General features: G+C 32.7%; 2 protein-coding genes across 3 annotated transcripts in view; both read right to left on the bottom strand.

Moving 5' to 3' along the window:
• LOC117232324 (mannosyl-oligosaccharide 1,2-alpha-mannosidase IA) overlaps positions 1-22,256 on the bottom strand; it is a 241,561-nt gene that overhangs the window by 42,162 nt on the left and 177,143 nt on the right. The gene's annotated exons all lie outside the window — the stretch shown is intronic.
• LOC117232333 (putative odorant receptor 69a) lies at positions 7,603-12,442 on the bottom strand. The gene is made up of 3 exons (XM_033491666.1): positions 12,301-12,442; positions 12,085-12,217; positions 7,603-7,653 (listed from the first exon to the last, which is right to left on the bottom strand). Exons 1-3 carry the CDS (start codon positions 12,363-12,365, stop codon positions 7,603-7,605), a joined length of 249 nt encoding a protein of 82 aa, XP_033347557.1. The 5' UTR covers positions 12,366-12,442.

The following is a 22,256-nucleotide window of genomic DNA, read 5'->3' as shown; positions in this document are numbered from 1 at the left end:
TGTCAGTGTGAATTAGGTAGATACAAGCTACTTACAAATGCTGAAAAATATCGGAGCTATGATCTGTCAATTTTTGGGCAAAATGAATGACGGTAAAAGCGTAAAGTATAGAAGTAATTACAGTACATAATGATGCCAACAACTCCTCCATGTCGTTTCTGGTTGACATTGCTTTCGCAAACTGAGACAAAGAAGGATTTGTCAATCAACGGTAATTGTTAACCAATCGAATTTCGTCCAAGCGTGTGATACTTACTTGAAAGAGGGCAAGAATGAACGTAATCAGACCGAAAACGCAAAAAACGTTGTACAATGGCATTACCCTTAGTTGTATAAAATCAATATAACTTTAAAAAAGGAAATATTTGTTACTTTTAGATTATTCTGGAATTAAGAACGACTAAAATAATAACTTGTGTAAGTTAATTGTGCGAATAAGATAAACTAATATTAGAAAAATTGAAAAAGAAAAAACACCAACTCTTGACAAATTATTTTGCCTTCACAATTTTGTTTGAAATAATATTGGAATACTAACTGCTTGGTTGTTGTGTGTAATTTCACAATTGAGATTATTTGTTTGTGAATTATCATACTCCTTTGCGCAGGAGAGACTCCTGGTATCTTTGAAACATATATGTGATTTATGCGGTAGCTGCGGAACAATGTACAGTGAATAAAAAACTAAAAGAAATTATGAGTATAATCAATTAATAGCTTAATTAAAAATAATTCGCGCAATTTTCATTCATGTAAGAAAGTAATTAGTTATATGATACTAAACGATGTGATAATGACTGCACAAATGTAATGTATATTATTGATTTTGATATTTATTCCAAGTAAGCGTATTATCTTCAATATTAAAATCAATAAGTATAATACGTCGGCAATAACACGGTTATTTGATTTCCGCAATACTTTAACGTAAAAGGTAATTCGTAAGACGAACTAGGATGAAGTGATCTCATGTTATCATCACGATAACATCAACACCTGATAAAAGATAGTTTTCGTTACAATTATTGGATATAGTCCAGGATATATACAGTACTGATAAATGACAATTGTAGAAAAATATTGATCCCAGATAAGGTTATATATATATTGTATTCTAGTTATTCCAGCTATTATTCGTTTAATATGGAAACAAATATGTGCAATATGGATAATAAAGAAAGAATGGTTCATTTTTAAGTGTGTTAATTACATTATTAAATTTCCTTACCAAACAATTTTTAACAGTCCACAAATATGATATACTATTGACATGGAATTTACTTCAGTGACGAAAACACTTAGTGCTCCAAAACTAATAGTAATATTGATGTAAATAGCTAAATAGTAGAAAAATTTTTCCTGATCAATAAAATATTCCATCATTATCGGGAGCACTCGTGGACGCGTGTAATTCATAGGAATTAACAAATCCAAGATTTCATTACTGAATGTTTTCAACAAGAATGTTAGAATCGTTGGACCAAGAATCACTGTAACAATGTTTTTGATTAAAATATTTGCATTAACATTCAAGAACAAAGTGCAGACAACTATCGTAAACGTTGCTAAAAATCTTTCTTATTTATTTATTTATTCTATTACTTATATAATATTATATAATATTATATTATTTATATATTATATATAATATTATTCTATTCACCAATTATTCAATAATGTGATCAGTGTTGAAATTTTCAGACGAAGATGAATAGCATTTTATGATTTAAAGGGCAGTGTAGAAACAATTTTTTTTTAAAGAAAAAATGCTTGTTATAGCTAACATGTCCAGGCGTTCGATCGTTGTCATTGTATAAACCGAATTTACATATGCGCGTACAGATCGATATGGACTTGTAGATTTAGTTGCTACATGCCCATAAAGAAAATCAATATTACCTTTCGGTTAGTACAGACCATATTATTCTTAATTATCAAAACTGGATGAAACTGAAGATTTCTTTTATAAAAGAAATTTAGAAATAGTTAATAATAAAATAATAAATAACTGATAATAAGTAAGAATTTTCTGTCAAAATTGAAAAATTCTTGCCCGAAACTGAAAGTAGTTCAGCTAGTATTGTAGAATGGAGAGTTTCGACTTACGTCCAAAACCGATTGACAGTGTTTTCATGGTTTTACTGTATTCGTGAATGATTTGCAGCTCTGCTTCATTTTTTAACGAATTCCAATCGTATGCAATTTTTTGAAATATCCATTTTACCTGTATTTGAGAAGTACACAGTTTTGTATCATAAGATGCCGTTTTAAATCAATAGTTTGTTTAAAATGTACTTTCGGTCAAAAATCTACTTCATTCGAATACAAAAGTGGATAAGCGATATTGGTTATTTCTATTTTACTATACTTACGTCATTAATGTAATAGAGGTATCCGATGTACTTGACGACAAAAATGCAGGAATACGCGATACAGGAAACTATTTTCCATCTCAGTGTCATACTCAATTTTGCCGTTATCAATTTCACCAACTGCGATACAAATACATTCTTTATACACTTCATTCTGACAGCTTATCATAAAATTGAAGAATAAGAATTCCACTTTATCGTAAAATTATATTTCACGAAATACGGGGAAAAACCACGCAATAAATTACAGTCAAACAATCGCAAGAATGGTACTAATTGAAACAAATACCTGACCGAACACAGCAAATAATAAAAGAAAAACGACGAGAACATTCAATAATTTCGTATATATCGTACGACTGAATGGCCAAAGACCAATAACAGTTATGAGAATTCGATTGAGACTGTAATAGCGACTTCCTGCGAAGTTGTCCATTTTTTGAAAGTCTGAACGCGTCTGGCTGAACAGATTATGGTTCTTCCCTTTTCTCTTCTCCTAATCAAATATTCCTGCAATTTCTTTATTTTTCGAATATTTTTCATATTTCCTAGACAGGGGTGAATATAAAAAAATAATAACGGTGGAGTTCTGAGTGACAAGTGATGGACAGTAGTATAGCTTAATAGTAGCTATAAGTTAATAAGGAGGGTGAGGGTCAATTATGGTAATTTCATGATGCGTACGTTGCAAGCCAGTAAGGGTAGTTTGTACAGTATTTTTAAACTGTAGGAAAATAAGGATTTCTTTTCCATATTTTTCCACCGTCACGCAAGTTTTCTATTATTAATGCGTATTAGCGTGCGTTGGTGTATAGTTTGTTCTGAACTTGGGGTTGATTATACGTAGCACAACAAACTTCATAAGGTTCGTGAAGTTCATAGAGAAAGGACGTTCCGAGGATGTTAATACACTCTTATGCTAGAAAATTCTAAATGTAGTTTCACTATCTGCTGCGAGGATATTCTGACGCGTTGGTGTTCTTTATTTACATTTCTGTAAAGATTTTTTAATATATATACAGAAAATAAAAAAAAGACGTACAATTTAATCTTGTAACGTGTGAAATTACCGATTTTCAAGCTAATCTTCTATAATTCCCTTCTCGATAAATATTTTTATTTTTTTCTCGGAAAGTGATTGTAACATGTAATGATAACAGTGATATTTGGTAAGTGGAACTTGTGAATCGTTAAATATCAATGCATGCAACATTAATTTATACGTCAACGTGTTGTACCTGAAATAAGAGGATATATTATCTTGAGCCTATTCTTGCGAATGTTATTCTTCAAGTAATCTTTTACTTCCATTTTGTGCTCATTTTTTGAAATCTTTCAGCTTCAAGTCTTACAGCGGAGGAACTTCTTCCGCAATATTATATTCACAAGAGGCATGGCACGAAGTAACAGATAGCAATTGTATTTTAAATGACGTTCATGGAAAGAGGTAACATTTTTTGCTTGATCCGTAATTGTAATTATATTTCTCTGTCGAGAGATATTTGGTTATCTCTAAATTTTCTTTCCTCCTTTTCTATATATCTCTTTTATAATTAGAACTATACTTAATTATATGTATATATACCGCTTGTACAAAAGCTAAGAATCATTTAATCTATTTAATATATATTGGCCACTTTACGTAGTACCTGCGTATATATGTAATATTATACCTACTCCAATGTTTCAATGGAAAGTAAACTAAATTATTCCACTTTACAGCAGCGTAAACACAATTTTTAAAATAACCTATGAAACTGTATATAGAGTATGTTAATTCTACGTGACTGTATTATCATAGTATTTTATCGACGCATCATCCGCTGCTTCGTTAACATGCAAGGCAGTTACGAAGCAACAGGTAATAACAATACGCTCTAGTGGATTCAGTAACGGAAGCTATAAGTGAAAAAGTTGATTATAGTTTCCTAGTTCGAAAAATAGATGCTTTCTTTAATGAACATTCGTAAACAGTGTGCATAACAGCGGCACGATGAAAAGGCTGCGTTAATGAAAGTTTTATTAATCTTGTGCGTTACCAACTGGTGTCTTCATTCTACAGCTTTTGCGATTGCTCACAATTTATACTCTTTTTATTTCAAGTGTTCGTTATTTCATCGACATAAGTTCTGTTAAAATATATTTTATGTATCTGTGAACCTGTGGAAGATATTCAAAAGTCATTGAAATCAGGTGGTAGTTAACCTTTTTGCAGTTTCATCGAAACTTTTATATTATCAACTTGCAAAAAATCTGCGAAAATCGAAGCTGACCAATTTTGCTGTTCCTCTGCAAGTGGCGAAGAAAAACCAAAAAAAAGAGATTGTTCCACAGTACGCACGTATCGTAAAGTTGCAAGTAACGGCTGCGCAACGACTAGAACGTAGATGCATGTTCGCCTTGTTGGTCAGGCGAGGAACAAAGAAGGGGCATGTATTTTTTAAAACGTTTAGAGCGTTTGTTACAGTTAACTACATACGCGCTACAAGCACTCGATTGAATCATATGTCATCGTAGAAATACAATTTCTTTAGCACGTACAATCGATACTGCCTACGGAGAATCAACACTAACATTATTGTGTTTGTAGGTACAATCCATAAATGGCTATCGATTTGTGACGTTACCCCCATAGCCCCATGCAATCGATGTTGCCCCCCGTTCAGTGCAGTCTATATTATCTATATTGATATATAATTGACTCTAATACAACGAGAAACTTCTTAGAAATGTATGAAAGTCAAATAATATGAATTAAGAAATTGAAAATAACAATTAACCGTGCCAAAATGTTCAAATCATTTTTCATCATGTTCATTTTCGTCGTGACGAATGCTGCTAACTGACATTCAAATAGAATCTTGATCTTTAGAATATGAACTCTCCCTTTAACAATTTGATATGAAGCTGAAAGACAACGATTCTATCTTTTTTGCTTTACGACTACATTTCATTTAACACAAAGAAACAATGTATAGTATACTGAATAGGTTGCGGACAAACAATCAGAAGAATTGTAACGATTAAATGAAATACCTGGATGATTGTGCCAGTCAATAAAATTAAAATGACGAAAGCGTTCCATAATTCCGCGCATATCGTACGATGAAGCGGTCAAATATCCAAGGCGAGCATAGTAATTCCATAGATATTATATAGTGATGACTATCTGTGTAGTCCATTCCTTAGAAAAGCTTGAACACTTCTACGATTTCCGGCAGACAAAACATTCTATCATCTGTTCGTTCCTTTTTTTTTAATAAAATATTCTCGCAATTTTTCTATTTCTTCAGTCTATCTCCACCAGCTATGAAAATAAAAAGATAAAATCTTCGACGTTCCGGAGTGTCAAGCAACAGTCAATGACTATAACTTATTAACAAGTATTCACGTCTTTGGTAACGGGTGCTTTCCTGAGAGCAAATTTATCGTTATGCAGTACCCGGGCACCTCTAGAGCCATAGGGGTTGGGGTTACGCCCAACCAGCGCACAAGGCAGCCAGTACCTTGCTACCTGAATTAGCTAAGCCTGGCAGGGGCTGCCGCTCGTCTCAGGTCGAACGAGGCGCTTTCTAAGCCTTTCCGTCTCTCCAGAACGGTTCCGAAGCAGGTGGAACGCTACTCATCCGCCGAAGGCCATTCGGGGGAGCCAATACCCCCTAAATCGGCCCTCTTGCCAACATCTTGGCCATCAAGCACTGTCACCACGAGTCCAAACCCATAATTGGTCGAGCTGGGGGGTCGCTACTTCCTTCGGGCTTTTACTCGACCCCCGTGGTACCATCCTTAGTCATTGGTGGAACTATCGTGTGGATGTACGGCCACATCACTGCCAGCCGGCGACCTGCTAACCGTGCTCGGCAGTTCCAGATGGGACTCACGTAAGCGGGGGCCTCAAGGTACAAAGTACCCGGGAACTTATCCCGACGGTCCCATCCTTAGCATCAGGATTGTGGGTGCGTTACTACCCAAGGCCACGTAGAGAGAGTGTAACCGTACTTAAGCGCCTTACACTCCCGGCGACTTTCCCTGCAGTGTACATAGAGGACTCACGCAAGCGGGACGCTTGTCCCGACGGTCCCCCCTGACTGCGGCAACGTGGGTTTGCCAGCCCCCATAGACTCACATAAGCAAGTCCATCCTGCGGGATATAACTTAATAACAAGTATTGTCAGTCTTTGTTTACGGGTGCTTTCCTCGGCTCCAACTTATCGCCATACAGAACCTGGGCACCCCTAGGGCCATAGGAATTTGGATACGCCCAACCAGCGCGCAAGGCACCCAGTGCCAGGTCAATTATGACATTTTCATACCACGCTCCTTGCAAGGACTGAAACATGGTCTACGTATTTAACCCTTTCGCTTCGAGCGCCGCTTATAGGCGGCATCCACGAGATGACCTGTGGGTACGAGCGCCGCATATAGGCAGTGACCACGCGACGACTCCCGAGTCTGACACCCCATATATCCGGCATCCAAATGATGCATATACAAGTGCTATCTGTAGTCAATAATATATTTTTTCGTTATCAGCAGAACATTTGCTGTTGATTTTATTGACATATTGGATTAATCATTTCTCAAAGTTACTCATTGTTGAAACAACATCAAAACGTTTTACGCAATATATTTCAAACATCCAAACGATCATATACTGTTTCGTGTTAAAAAATCTATTAAATCCATTGTCAGTGAAACGATATTTCATATACGGTTCTTACAACAATTATTGTTATTTAAGACTTAGAAAAACATATATACAGCAACCACGCACACTGTGCGTATTTCTGGCGCGCGTTTCCGTTCAGTGACAGTATTTCGGCGAACTGGACTGCCGAAGCGAAAGGGTTGTTTTACAAAAACAATTCAATTTCATGAAAACAGTAAGACACTCTTTTTCATAATTCTTTTTTCGTTTCTTCGTAAGTCTTTTGTTGTTAATAAGATACTTAGTATGTGTTGTTGTTTGTCTGTGAACTTAGGGTTGAATCAAGGCAATGCGTCGGGTTTCATTCACTTCGTGAACTTCATCCCGAAAGAATAAAGAATATTGTTTTTTATAAAGAGTTTATATCAAAGAATTCTGTTAAATGTGATTTCATTATTATTTGACGATACTGTGACATTTGATGTTTAGCATTTGCGTTTCTGAATACATTTTTTACGCGTCTAAATCAATGCTACTAATTTCTATTAGTTAGATATTACATCTATGGACGAGAAGGGACTGTCACTTCATGGAGATTATCACCATGAAATATGAAACTGACTTTCTCAAGATCTGAAAAATAGATTTCAAGGACAGCGATAATGACGGTATTGCCTCGACACGAGAGGACGATTTATGAAATTTGGCAAACGTTGTACCATTGAAACTCCTTCCATCGAGGCAGTGTAGAAACCGAAGAAATTGCAAGTGAAACTGTTGATGCTCCTTATCATGATTATTAATAACAATTTCTGTAAAGGTACGGATGCTTCGTACCAATTGGTGTGGTATCTGTGAATTTGTAATAGTAATGTAAGGTAGTAATTTAAAAAATTTGTTATATTGTTTCGTTGTTGTTAATTGAATTTTTTTAATATTTTTGAAGCTCACATGATTGTAACAATGCTATCAGCGGCATCTGAAGTAAGCTGCACCATATAATTGAAGAGGACCATGCATATTAGCATGCAGCTGAGAGAAACTAGGTGGATAATCGTTTCTTCGATATTTCTGTATAGAAATGCTGATTGAGTTAACTGAAAAACGTGTTTCTTTTGTAGGAAAAAAGTGGTTTCGTATATATAATATAATCGAATAAGAAAACAGTGATAATAAATGTTTTAAATATACTTTTTTTATAGACACTTCTCAAAAATTTCATTCAATTTTGAAATATCTTATCTTCTATTAATGAGTAGTAAGAACAGTATGTTACTCACGAGAAACAAATTAATGCTCAGACATATGATAACGAATATAAGGTAAGTACCATAAGAAAACATGTATTTGTCTCGTAAATTGTATGCGTACCTTTAGTAACAGATAAAAACGATTAGACAGAAAACTGTAAGTATAAGAATCGTGACTAGACATATAAAGGTGGGAAAATACTAACTCCATTGCTCTCCTGTGTGCATTTATCACGTTCTCTACGTTTCTTTTGCTATTTCTGTTCAAATATTTTCGTGAACCGTGTGATTGAGCACAATCTTCAAAAACTGCTTTCTTAATATGATAACTGCAAATTATGAACGATAACTTATCTTGAAGCAGATGATCGAGCTTATAAAAAATAAAAGAAATACAACATAAATATCAAAAATATAATGCACATTGTAGAACTTAGAGAATAATGCAAATCTCAGTTTTTCATTTTCAGTTTTTCGTAATAATTTCAATTTGCTTAAACATCTGTAGCCTAGTAATACGAATACCGGTAATGATTGAACATAATTTTCTTTTTAATCGGATTTACTAAAAAGCAAACTGTAATTTATATTTTTTCTCTTTGATAATTAATTTCTTAATTTTACCTCACGACCGCAAATAAACTGCTAGCGTGTTGGAACCACGTTACCATTAAAGTCTCTATTCCGGCTAGTATAGTAGCATCCAGGATTAACAAGAAATACTGATGCAACGTAATGAAAAAGGAATATTTCTTCTCATCGACGAAGTATTCCATCATCATTGGAAATTTATACTGGCAAGTTATGTTCGTGGATACAATTATACACAGAATATAGCTAAACATGTGGCATATTATTGAGATAAATGTTCCTAGATATATTAATGCTGTAACAAATTTGCAATCGAGTAGAGTTACACATTATTTTGTGTTTTATCGTTTCGTATTAATTTCTTACCAATTAATACCACTGAATAACGTTTTCCCAATGCAGCGTATTTCTTTAGAATCTTAAGAGGCTCGCCATGGTTCATCTTCCAGTCGTATTTCACTTGTTCCATTAATTCCATAACCTGGATTTTATAATTGTGCTCGCATTATATTTACCGATCGTTAGTTCATGTTTGTCCAACACTAGTTTAACAGATTCGTTACCAACATTAATTTAACAGGTTCGTTATCAACACTACCAACTCTACAGGTTTCTTTTTTTTTTTAAATCGCACTGATCAGCTGTATTTTTTCTAGATTTCTCAATTTCATTAGTAAGGTACGCGATTAATGTTGAATTCTTCAAAAGCAAACAATTTACTTCCGTAAGTATATGTTTGATCCGACTCTGCTTCATTTTTATTTATAGAGTCGCCTTAAATTAATCGTGTATTCTAAAAGAATTCTAAAAATCAAGCAGAGTTACATTGGATACATTATATAAATATTTGACGCTAATCTTCCTGAAAATTGTTGGCATATTACAAGAAGAATATATCGTATTATTAACTAAATCTATTGTACGAAAATACGAGAAATTAAAAATAATACTTTGTGAACTACAATTCTTGAGACTCACTACGTTGATTTGATACCAGAACATGTTGTATCTAAGTACCACGTACAAGCTCGTTATGATAGGGAACAGTCTGTTCGATAGGACATATAGAGTAAATTCTGCGGTTTTGAGAACAAACAGCTGAAAATAACGAAAGTTACACATAAACATTGCAGTTTCTTTTTTAAATAAAAATTTCATGAAATAAAATATAATTATTATTTAAACGTTTATGTTGTTCAATAAATTTACGGAAAATAGTGTTTATTAATTAAAAAAAAAATATATATATATAATAATAAATAAAATATAAAATTTATAAAATTTAGAAATTTATAGAATCTATTTCTTAATAATTTATAGAAACTTTCTAACACGCTGTAGTCCAGTTAAAAGATATCACACAATCTCTTCCATTTAAACAAGATAACAACGAGTCACAAGTTACTTTCATCGGTTTAACTTAAGAATTTGTCCCATTATTCCATGACAAGATTTATAAAAAATACAGCCAGTATTCAATGCATTATATAAATTAAAAAATAGGAATTAAATCTTTAAACTTTAATCATACATTAATTAGCTGATACTCAGATACCTTAAATTTTAAATCACTGTTACACAGAAAAGTAGAAACGACGTAACAGGAATTATACCTGGGGAATTACAACAGAGAGAAAAATAAAGCAGATGATATTATTATGAAGCCATCTAAACTTCGTATTGTTGTACGGCCACAGTCCTACCCACGATAGCAGTAAAATGCTATGTTTATAAAGGGCTGCCGGTTCAACCATCGTGTGCAAGGATTGAAACACTATTGACTATATTTGCACCCCATTTCAATCTTCCTCCTACAAATTTTCGCAAATATTATGAAACTTTGTCCTCTTGCAGTCAAATGAGTGGCATAATCTACAATTTAAAGATTAATTATTCATACTTAAACGCTGTGCTATCGATCGATTCGATACCCCTCTGCGACTATGTAAAGTGCATTATTAAGGAAATTATACGTTACTGAAAAGGGGAAGTTTCATAATTTTCTTTTATGTTTCTCACGAGCTTTTGTCACAGGGGTCTGCGTTAGAAATATACCCGAGATGTTTTCAGTGTCTTTTAGCTGGTCGAAGAGAAAAGGAGTAGGAATCACTTTTCTATGGTGTTTGTTATTGGATACGCTTCAATTAGGAAGGATCAGAAAGGAATTATATTCGTTGACATAAACAAATAGTACGATACTTTTCGTTTATTCGTTTATTCTCATTTTTCATTGAGATATCATATATTTTATAATAATTTTCTTCCTGCTTTTTGGCATTATCGTTTGCTGTTCTTAGTTTCTTTCGACTGGCTTTTGGTGTTAATATTTGCTGCATCTATTTTTGTTTATTGCCTTTTATTGATGTTTTATTATTCCGTTCTATTCGATTGAAAAATGAGAATGTGCACCAAATGTGAGTACCGCTACTAACTAAATTATACGTCGTAAAAAAAGAAATATGTGTAGCTTCCTTCTGAAAAATTTTGTTCTTTATATCGTAATTTAGTCTGAGATGAAAATATTTCTCGAGCACGTTCAGTCTGTTTTCTTTGTTGTGTATTAAGCGTTCAAAACATTTCTTTCAAGAAATATTTCTATCCTTTTGTAGCTACATATCATTATACCATATTTTATACATCATTTTAAATTTGAAGGTCTTCCTTTCCCATATAACACTTCAATTTCTTTTTTTTTTTTACTTTTACATGCAGAAACTGCATTTTTTTAAGGATTCAGAAATATGATATGTTAAGTATCAGACATTTTATGTGTTACAACGTAGCAGAACTTGCTTTGTGCATCAGTGAGTATTTTCACAGAAATATGTCATTGAAGTGATAGAATACTTTGGATTAAATTTGCTCGTCACAGTGCGAAGTTAAGTAAATCCTTTGTTTCGAAAATATACGTAAACAGATAATATAAGGATAAGGAAGGATCTAATTATGAATTCAGGAACATGTGCAATTTTCCACAACAAATTTAATTGTTCAATTAAAAGTTATTTACGATGAATTATTTAATTTAACATTCATTTTAATACAATTATTTCAACACAATTTTCGGCTACACGCTACTTCGTCGTTGATAAAGTCCCACTACTGTATCGATGATATCATCATAAAATACGATATCGATGCTTTTAAGAACTAAAAGTGTAAGTAAACCATAAACCACGTTGCATTCAAACAACAAGAGAGCATTATTTAAAAAATAGCATACCGATAGAAAACTATTCAGTGTTCCATCATAGAAACCAGAGATACTGAATAAGAATGGTTTGCTGCTTCTTAACATGATATTCAAAATCAATTTTTGAGTTGTTAAAGAAGTTTCATACCAGTTGGTGTGAAATCTAGAAACATTAAAAAATAGTAGCATTTAAAGTTTTTTCTAAATTTAGTTATTAAATTCGTTAGCAAAAAATGAAATGCTTACATTGCTGTATGAAGATTGTTGGAATAATCCAATAATTGTTGACACATATTACTTATGTGGAACATAAACGTTAATTGGCAAATAATAAATAAACAATAGGTAATTGATCCCTCTTCGATTTCGGATAAAGGAAGCAAGGACTGCGATAACTGGGAAATAAGTAAAACGATATCGGATCCTGGCATTCCATATTTTAATGGTACAAGAATATTCTTATTATTGAAACTGGATTAATAGTAAAAAATATAGAATTTCTACTAGAAATTTACGAAGTTGTGCAGCTTCAGAGACCATAGAAAATTAACGAAAGATTGTTGTGTAAAAGATAGAAGCTTATGCACTACTTACACAAAATAAATTAATTCCTAGGGAAATGATACTACACAGAAGGATTACGCCATATGTTAATACGTTATTATTCTGCAATTCTTGAAAAAATCTATGAGAAAGGAACTAATTAATAAGCTGGTCTTACAATAATGGTACAAATGAGTATAAAGCCATACTAACTGTATTGCTCTACTCTGAGCGAATACGACTTTTGCTATGTCCTCTTTAGTTCTACGATCGAAATGATTTTTTGCGTTCTCGAGAGTGGCTTTTCTTACGTAATAACTGGAAATTTAAATAATATAAACAGCATTTAAAACACGTAAGAAATGTAAATAATGTATAATGTGCATATTCTTGTATATATAACTTATAGAACAGATTAAGTATTTGTACAAAAATATTAATTAACTAGTGCAAGACGGAATTTTCACCTGTTGAAATATTCATATTAATATAACTAAAAAAAAGCAGATTACATCGTAAATTAGTGTAAAATAGAAAATTAGTAAAGCGGTGATAATATTTTAAAAATCTTATTGTAAATCAGTTAAAAAATATTTTCTTTCATATTAATATATGTGTTCTGTTGCTTCCAAATAAAACACTGATCACTACTGATGTGTCGAGCAACCTCAAACAGGTAAACAGTGCACTGGACAGTTAATTATTGTTCGTTATACCTCGTAATTTTGCACAAGCTAACAGCATGTTGTAGCCACATAATTATTAAGGACTCTGTTGCCAGAAAAACAGTTATAGAAATCACTGTCGATAAGTACGAATGTAAAACTGTGAGCAAAAAGCATTTCTCTTCGAGCATTAGATATTCCGTTGCTATGCAAAATTTTGTGAAACAAATTTGGTTCAATGACATACTTCCATCTTGAATACAGATTAACAGGGGGTACAGTATTACGAAGATTAATGATAAATATACAATTACTGTAACATATACATAAAATTATAAAGTTTGCGATATATTATTTCATACGTTCAATTCTTTAACGTTTTTAAATACGTTAATTCGTTATGGTCAACAATTTATCAAAATATGTTTCTTACGCGAAAGTTGTATCCCGTAACGTCTTCCTATAAAAGCATGATCCTTCATAATTTGAAGTACTTCGCCATTTTCCGTTTCCAGGTCCTCTTTTATTTTATCCATAATTTTCTTGGCCTATATTTACGTTCGTTTTTGCAAAATGTTCTTTAAATTATAATTTAATTGTATTTTTGAAAACTCACTCTAGGAAGTTGGTACCAATTTATATTGTACCTTACGAAGTAGCTAAAGTTCATAATTAGCGTCGACACATTCTTCAACATGAATTCCCTAGTCTTGAAAACAAAACACTGAAAATAGTGCAGCTCTATGTAACAAGAATGGAAATTTTGTACAATAGAAGATTCAACAACAAGTGTACATATACGATAAATAGCGGAGTTCTTGCATCAAATTCAACTCTATCTAATTCGTAATTATTGATCGAAAAGAAAATTTGATTGTCGTCGTGTATATATTTTTTTTATTGAGCATTTGAAATCTCGATGGAGATTTATAGAGTTTCAAAATACAAGTAATGTATTTTTATATTCTATATTAAAGGAAAAAAAATAGAAATAAACTTATTTATAATGTAATTAGTTAGTATACAGGGTAGTTGGTAACTGGTGGTACAAGCGGAGAGGGGGTGATTCTACGTGAAAAAAGAAGTCGAAAATATACAATAAAAATTTTTCGTTTGAGGCTTTGTTTTCGAGAAAATCGACTTTGCATTTCGCTCGGTACGCGTGCGGTATGTTATAACGGATCTCACTGTAGATCGTTGTCTCGATGGAAAAATTAAAAAAAAAAAAAAATAAAAACTAAAAAATTTTTATTCTATATTTTCGACTTCTTTTTTCGCATAGAATCACCCCCTTTCCGCTTGTACCACCGGTTACCAACCACCCTGTATATTCTCTCCATTGTATCTAACTCAAGGAAATATGAAAGTTAAACGAAAGTTAAATTACATAAGAGAATAATTACAGCACCTGGGCCATTATAAAAAGAAATAAATTGAAGCTGATGAAACTGTTTTGTAAAACTTTAAATCTTTTGTTGTGATACGGCCAAAGTCCTAGTCCTCTTAAGAGAGTTTTGCTGAGACTATAGTACGCCAGTGTTTCGACCATCGTGTACAATGGTTCAAGAACTACTAATCATTTACATCTTCGATTTTATTTATTTCCACCTCTCTTAAAGATTTTCCAGCAAAATATTGCAAAAATTTCTTGATTCTCAGCGAAATGAACCCCACGAACTATAATTTCAGAATTATTTATTCATATCTCAAACGATCGATTTTCTTCCGTCACTCGACTACATATAGGTCTTAAATATTTAATAAGTTATCATATAAGATAATTATAGGTCAGGGAAAGGGGGAAATGAGTAGTATCCTTCGTGACAATTTTCTTCTTCTCATATTTTTTTACTTCCTTCGATCTGAGATAAAAATATTTCTTTACCATCGTCAGTCTATTTTCTTCGCTCGAAGTGAAAGCACATCAAAATATTTGCATTTCAACATAGATCATTTGCATCTGATGCGTACGGAGAACGGGCGTGCATGTATTTTCTGATATAATCTGTTTTTTTGCGTTTTCTAGCATTGAAACCGGAAATTTAAATGGACTTGGAAATTTTAAAGAAACATCTGCCGCTTATAACGTAAAGAATATCTGTCAACGATAATTGCAAGATTGAAGTAAATAAATATGTAACCTTTATCATTGCTACTTTCTCAAACATTAATATACCGAAAATAGGTAAGTGGAACAATTTCTTCTACAAGCGAACCAAGACATAATCCTGCATTTTATTCAACACTGTATAACACAGAATACACATCTCTTCTAGCGTGTAGATTAACGCATTGTTGAATAGATTACCATGAAATAAGACACGGTCATTCTTGCCAACTAAAACACATATAAAAATCTATTTACTTGTTTACCGCGGACAAAATTTTACGATGCTGATGAATTTCTTACCGAGGAAAATCCTTCCATGCATGCAGAGAAAACACCAAACATATTGAAAGAAAGAGGAAATGAATATTTTAACATCATAAACAGGATTATTTTTTGCACGTGCAACGGTGCCTCGTACCATTCTACATTATATCTAGAAATGTAATTTATTAATACGTCAGTAATATACAGGGTGGCGCGTTAGTCGTAGTAGAATCGTGCAGGCGCAGATTCTACGTGAAAAAATAAGTCGAAAATAAGTAGGATACAATTTTTTCATATCACGCTTCGTTTCTGGGAAAATCGAGTTTGAAAATTTATCAAGTATATTTTAACTTGGCTAAAGACTGACTATGTATGAGCAAACACAATCAACAGGAGGTTATTATACATACGGAAATAAGTAAAAAAACGTGAAGTGAAAATTTTCCATTGAAGGATTCATTTTCAAGAAGATAGAACTTAAACGAGGATTAATTGAAGACGAATGGTCTTGTGTGCATGCGTGTGAGCATAATATATCTTCAAATTTATTTTTCTCGAACAAGCACGAAATATCTTATGACAAAATTTTATTCCACATCTTTGCGTTATATTTAAATGTAATTGTTTTTTTAATTTAATTAATTTAAACCTGTCGATTATTTACTCTTGTTCAATCCGGAATTAGCCGAATGTAAAATATTCGAGTGTATTTGTCAAATTTCCAAAGTCGATTTTCTCAAAAACAAAGCCTCAGATAAAAAAATGAGACATGAAAGATTTTTCTTCTTTCTTCACGCAAAATTAGCTTAAATTGAAGTATTGCGTAATTTTTAGAAAAATTACTTTTTTACTACGTGAAATTAATATTCACGGTGTGTAATTAATTTTTACAATTACTTTTAGGTAGTGTATAGATTATAAATCCTATAGATTAAAACATTGCTCAGTAAAAAAAGAATAGAATTTTAGCGGAAAGTGGACTATGTTGGGGTGTGTAAAGGTTGTAACATCTTGTCATTGTACGGTTATAAAATGTAAAATATGATATAATAAAAAATATATACGTACAGCTCTACGAAAACATTGTTGTAAGCATCCAGCATCGTTTGAGTCGTATAATTCACGCGAAATAAGCAAACGATTTCGATCATGGAAATTATTACGTATAGAAGTACATAGCTAATCCTGTGAAGCAGATACGATTGAAAACACTGAAAATACGTACGTTTAATCAGTAATTATATTTCGAACATTGTTTTTAAATTATTCCTTCGAATTCTTACTTACTAGAAACAGTGAAATCCCTAGAATTAACACTCCGAACCCGCATAGAAGAAAACTTAACACCATGTAGGTTTGTTTCAAGTACATGAGAACTCTTCAACGATTACGATAAACAACGTTAAACAAAGAAGATTATATAAATGCAAATATTATGGAATAAAAAATCGATATAACAGTACAATAGTGCAACTGCTTCGATACCTACTTTATACACTTCACATGTAAGTGTATCGAACTTTTTAAACTCTCTGTCATCTTGAAAGTTTTGCTGGAGGTAGAATCGTGCAAAGAGTTGTAGATAAATGCTTCTTTTATACGATTACTGTAAATTATAAAATTAGCCTAAATTGAAGCATTGCGTAATTTTTAGAAAAATTACTTTTTTACTACGTGAAATTAATCTTCACGGTGTGTAATTAATTGTTGTACAAAATTGATGTTTGAATATTTATCAATCAAATGCTCTGATATCTTTCATCGTGATAATCGATCAAATTCTTGATAATTTTTCATTTTTTTGATTCCTATAATAAATATTATGTATCTTTTTCTAACTCAAAGAATCCCACCATTAGATTACCTAGCAATTTCAAAAAGACTACGCAGGTGTTGAAATGTCATAGTGCTAACACTTTCCGCTGCTATAGATGTTGCATTTGTTAGAAACATTACAGTGCAGAAAATGCAGTAGGAAATATAGCGTAAACATTCTTGATTGACGATGGCTTGCATCCAAATTGGTAACGAAAGCAAATCTGGTACGATTAATAATTCGGTAAAATTAATAGCATAAAAACCCGTTCCAATCATCATCGTTGAGTACATAAAAACTGGAAAATATTACTTCCGTATAATACTATAGTAAATTAGTGAAATCCACGGAATTATGATAATCGTTTCTTACGACAAAAATATCCCGAATGGCGAATCCCTTCTTTTGCATGTTTTGTTAATATATTAAATTCTTCTAAATTTCGTACAGTCCTCCAATCCTGTTGCACGATGTCCATAATCTTTTTAATCTGCGTGTACAATAAACTTCTAGATAATTACAGTTGGATGACACCAAAGCTAGTATGATATTCATAGTTAATCTCTTCGAGGATTAATTTATTAAAGACAGAATTAAAAAATAGTTAATCTGTTCGAGGATTAATTTATTAAAGATAGAATTACAAAATTATTTTTCAATCCTATTTATTCGACATATGTTTATAGAAGATAACTAATATCGGAAAATATTTCGAAATACTTGAGAAAAATGATGTTTCTTTTATACACATCTAATATTCAAGTATCACTCGAAAGGTTACAAGTTACAACTATATATATATTTATATACGCTATCATATGCAGAAGAGTTTAATTAAGATTTAGAAACTTACGATATCTTGCTTGTGCCATAACGTGCTATATAAGAAACAAAAACTCAACGATATGACTACGTCAAGCAGATCATGCGAAAACAATGACGATGTAAAACTGGTATTAATATAGATTAGCAGCTGGAAACAAATGCAAATTAGAAAGTGTATCCTATTTTCAAGGTTTAATGCGATTACGAGGTAACCGCAGCGAGATTTATATAGCGAAAATTATATAGTCCATACCTGCAAAATACAATTATTGAAAAAACCACTGGCGCAAATGATTCTATGCACTCTGGTGAATTTTGTATGTTTGTACGGCCACAGTCCAGTTATAAGTAAATGAATCGTACTATATCTATAATAACCTTTCTTGATATCGTCCGTCTGCGACGGTTCAAGTACATTTAACTCTGAAGTTACCATCCTACGCGTTCTCTCCCCTCTGTTTATTTTTAAGTTGAAAATTGTCAGTATTCTCTCGCTATAATTTCTTCGATAATTCTCCCTCACAAAGGGGTGGGAATGATTGACGGACACCGTAATTTAAGTACGATCGATAAACAAAGGGTAAGTAATATCAGAGGAGAATTGTCTCAGTTCCTCGCGTCTTAGTATGAATAAATTATGCTTTAATACGTCCTACAGCGTTTTCCCACTAAATTTTTCACGTATATCTCGATATTCATGGTCTTTATTTTTTTATTTTTCTTTTGCAGGGAAGAAATGCCGGTGCCGCTGACAAGGAAGGGGATGTTTCTTCTTCATTCGACGAGAAGAACTGGGAGGGTACACATAGATTTTCAGCGAGAGTATAACGTTCTAGCACTTTAGTAGAGATGCAAGTTGTAATAGAAACAAATTTGTTACCATGTGCAATTAATTTTCATTTACTTTGTAAGATAATAAGTTAACTAAATATGTAATATGGAGTGGGATTAAATTTAGCCAATGAATTTCACGCAAATAGGATAAGAAAAGACCAAAAGTGAAAAAAAATTGTCAAATTAATATTTCGCGGTTAGCCAGTAACTTTCAGCCAACATGTAAGAAGTGACGCGTATACGATCGTTGCAATAGTGTCAAAATAAAACTGTCGCTCCCATACAACTGTGGAAATCATGTGATTACTATAACTATTTCGTGCTAATGCACCACGAACGTGAGTATTTTTGCAATACTTAATATATCGTTACTATGAAATATATATACGAAGGTATATTTGCTTTTCGTTCAAGATGCCAAATAGTTACCTTTTCATCGATTTTGATGCGCTTGCATTATATTGTCAAGATCATCATTTTGGACAACATTCTCCTATACATATATAGGATGGTGAGCTTTAATTTTCGAGTTATACCCAAAAATATGTTCTATGTTATCATTTTGAAAACATATTTCATTTCATCTTCATTCGGTTTTCTACTAAATAAGTAGAATTTTTCAATAAATATACCAAATAAATATTTTAGCTCATAGTCGACGATATATGTATTACACACTGCGTCAATTATTAATGTTACTAATTTTTTCTTAATTTTATCGTATTTTTCTCTATGTATTATTGGGTTGGCAACTAAGTGGTTGCGGATTTTGTCATTAGGTGGTATTGACAAAATTAGTTGCTAACCCAATATCTTAGATATTTTATAACATTCGTTAGCAGAGGAAATAATACATGTTCACGATACCTTTAGGTTGCTTTAGGTTTCGTTCAACGGGTAATTTATTCTCTCTTCTAAGACGATCAACGTTACTTACCTGAAACAAATAAAATAATCACATTTTTACATGACGCTCGTTTAATGCATAACGTAAGTTAACATAAAAAAAGAGAATGTTACGTCTCTGTCTTTTGCGCATACTGCAATGAAATTAAGATAATAAAATGAATTACTACTATTATTTTTTACCGAACCACCTCAAACATCGCGACCACGTGATCATAATGTGGTCGTTGTTCCTAAAAAAAGAGAATTGCCTCGAACGATGTAATGTCAGAGTATATTTTATTGGCGGTAATATACTTTGTAGTTATATAGAAATTTGCAGACGATTCGCAAATATCCATACCCGGAGGTTTTATTATACGCAGGAAATAGCCAGCGGCATTCCGATAAGTAAACCATAACTGCAACGATATGAAATTGCTGACTTCAATAAATTAAATGAAAATTTCTATTTATAGGCAAGTATATGTACATATTATTATTTCAAAAGGATGATTTTTGAACGAGACAATATTTGCAGTTACTCTGCGATTTTTCACAATACATTTTACACGATATTTAGGATAGATGAAATAATAGATTATTAATGGACAGTAATACACAAATTTAGTCAATATACTCAAGACTATTCAACAACCAACAACTCAACGTTATTTTGCAAAATAATGAAAGGAAAAGCAAGGAAAGAAACAATATCACAGCAATACGTGGCTCGTATAAATAATTCTATTATTAAAAAGGTACCAAGAAAGAAGGACAAAAATATAAAAGAGATAAAGAAGTGTTTCGTTGAAAACTCGAAACAGAATTTCTTACATGTCAATATTATACACAGGAGTTTTTCCTTCTCCGCGTATTTAAAAACTATTTGTCGTCCATTCTCGCTACTTTTAAAGATCGCCAGTTGTCTCGAAGGATTTCTGCGATGCCCTTTATCTATAAATTCGAAGTTGTTGAATTAAAAGGAACCTTGAATCTTAAAAAAGGAAATGTAAAAGTATCTAAATTAATAAAATAAAGACACATACTGGACACGTTATAGATGAGACCATCATCACCGCGCCAAAAACTCTTTTCATTTTCGTTAGTCACGAATTATCGTACGGCCAGAGTCCGACCACCGATAAGAAAATCTTACTGAGTCTGTAGCGGGGATTTTGCGGATCGTCTATCGTTACAGGAAGGCTAAAACTCGTCTATGACAGTGGATTTGCAACAAGTTTCTCCTATTCCCTCTCTATCTCGTGTATTAACTCGGCAACATTTTTTTTGCTCGATGCGTTTGAAAAGTTAACGAACCTTAATGTAACTTAATGCAACTAGTAAACAAAACGAAGGAGATTTAATGACGTCAATTTCCCTTCCGTGTGGGTCTGTTTCACGCATGATCATCCCCACTGCGCTATACTTGCCCATTCCTGATTCACTGTGCAACAAGTTGTTCCCTATCCTCACCAGTGATGCATAGAGCTTGTGTGTACGAGTCTGTTCTCGAAGAGGACATAGCTGAGAATCCATGGCTGATAATCAAACTAATAGAACGTTAAGCCACGTTAATGTTTTAGAAATTTCGACGCGAATGCAACAGGTTGCAATAAAAGGCAAGTGTACTTTTGGTTACAATAATTGACAAAATCATTAATAACTGCCCGCATCGCTTGACATTTTTAGAAGGCACGTTGATATCTGTCTGCCAATGCTGGGAAAGCACAAAAATAAAAATAAAATAGTTCTGTCCATAGTATTGCTTAAATAATTGTACCGACGCGATGTACAGCATGCATTGACAGCGGTGAATATATTGAAAGAGAAGTTGATCTTAAAAGTATCAATGCAATTAACGTAGTTAGAAAAAGTGGATTTTACGAAGGATTTCGTACAAGTCCAATTTTCTCAGATTAATGGAAAATTAAGATTTACGAACCATGGTGTGATCGTTTGACATTGGACAGTGTCATATAATGTAGAAACGCGAAGCGTTGTTTGTTTCTACTGATCTGTTTTAAAGAGTTTCAAAAGAACGTGCCATATACTGTCCACGCTGTTGCTTGGCGTTTATTGCTGTTGGAAAATGTCTTTCCAGGGCGGAAACTTTGCGCGTAGCCTGCCATAGTACGAGATTGTGTTTTTTTTAGTGTTATTTTATATTTTTTATTTAGTGTTTTTTTTTAGTTATGGAACTATACAACCAGAAGGAAAGTAGTTTTGTTTATGATAATTAAGCTATGTTACACTAAAT

Source organism: Bombus vosnesenskii, unplaced genomic scaffold, assembly GCF_011952255.1.
Source record: "Bombus vosnesenskii isolate JDL3184/JDL3185 unplaced genomic scaffold, Bvos_JDL3184-5_v1.1 scf7180000013286, whole genome shotgun sequence".
Classification (NCBI taxonomy): domain Eukaryota; kingdom Metazoa; phylum Arthropoda; class Insecta; order Hymenoptera; family Apidae; genus Bombus; species Bombus vosnesenskii.
This window is presented reverse-complemented; position numbering and strand designations above follow the sequence as displayed.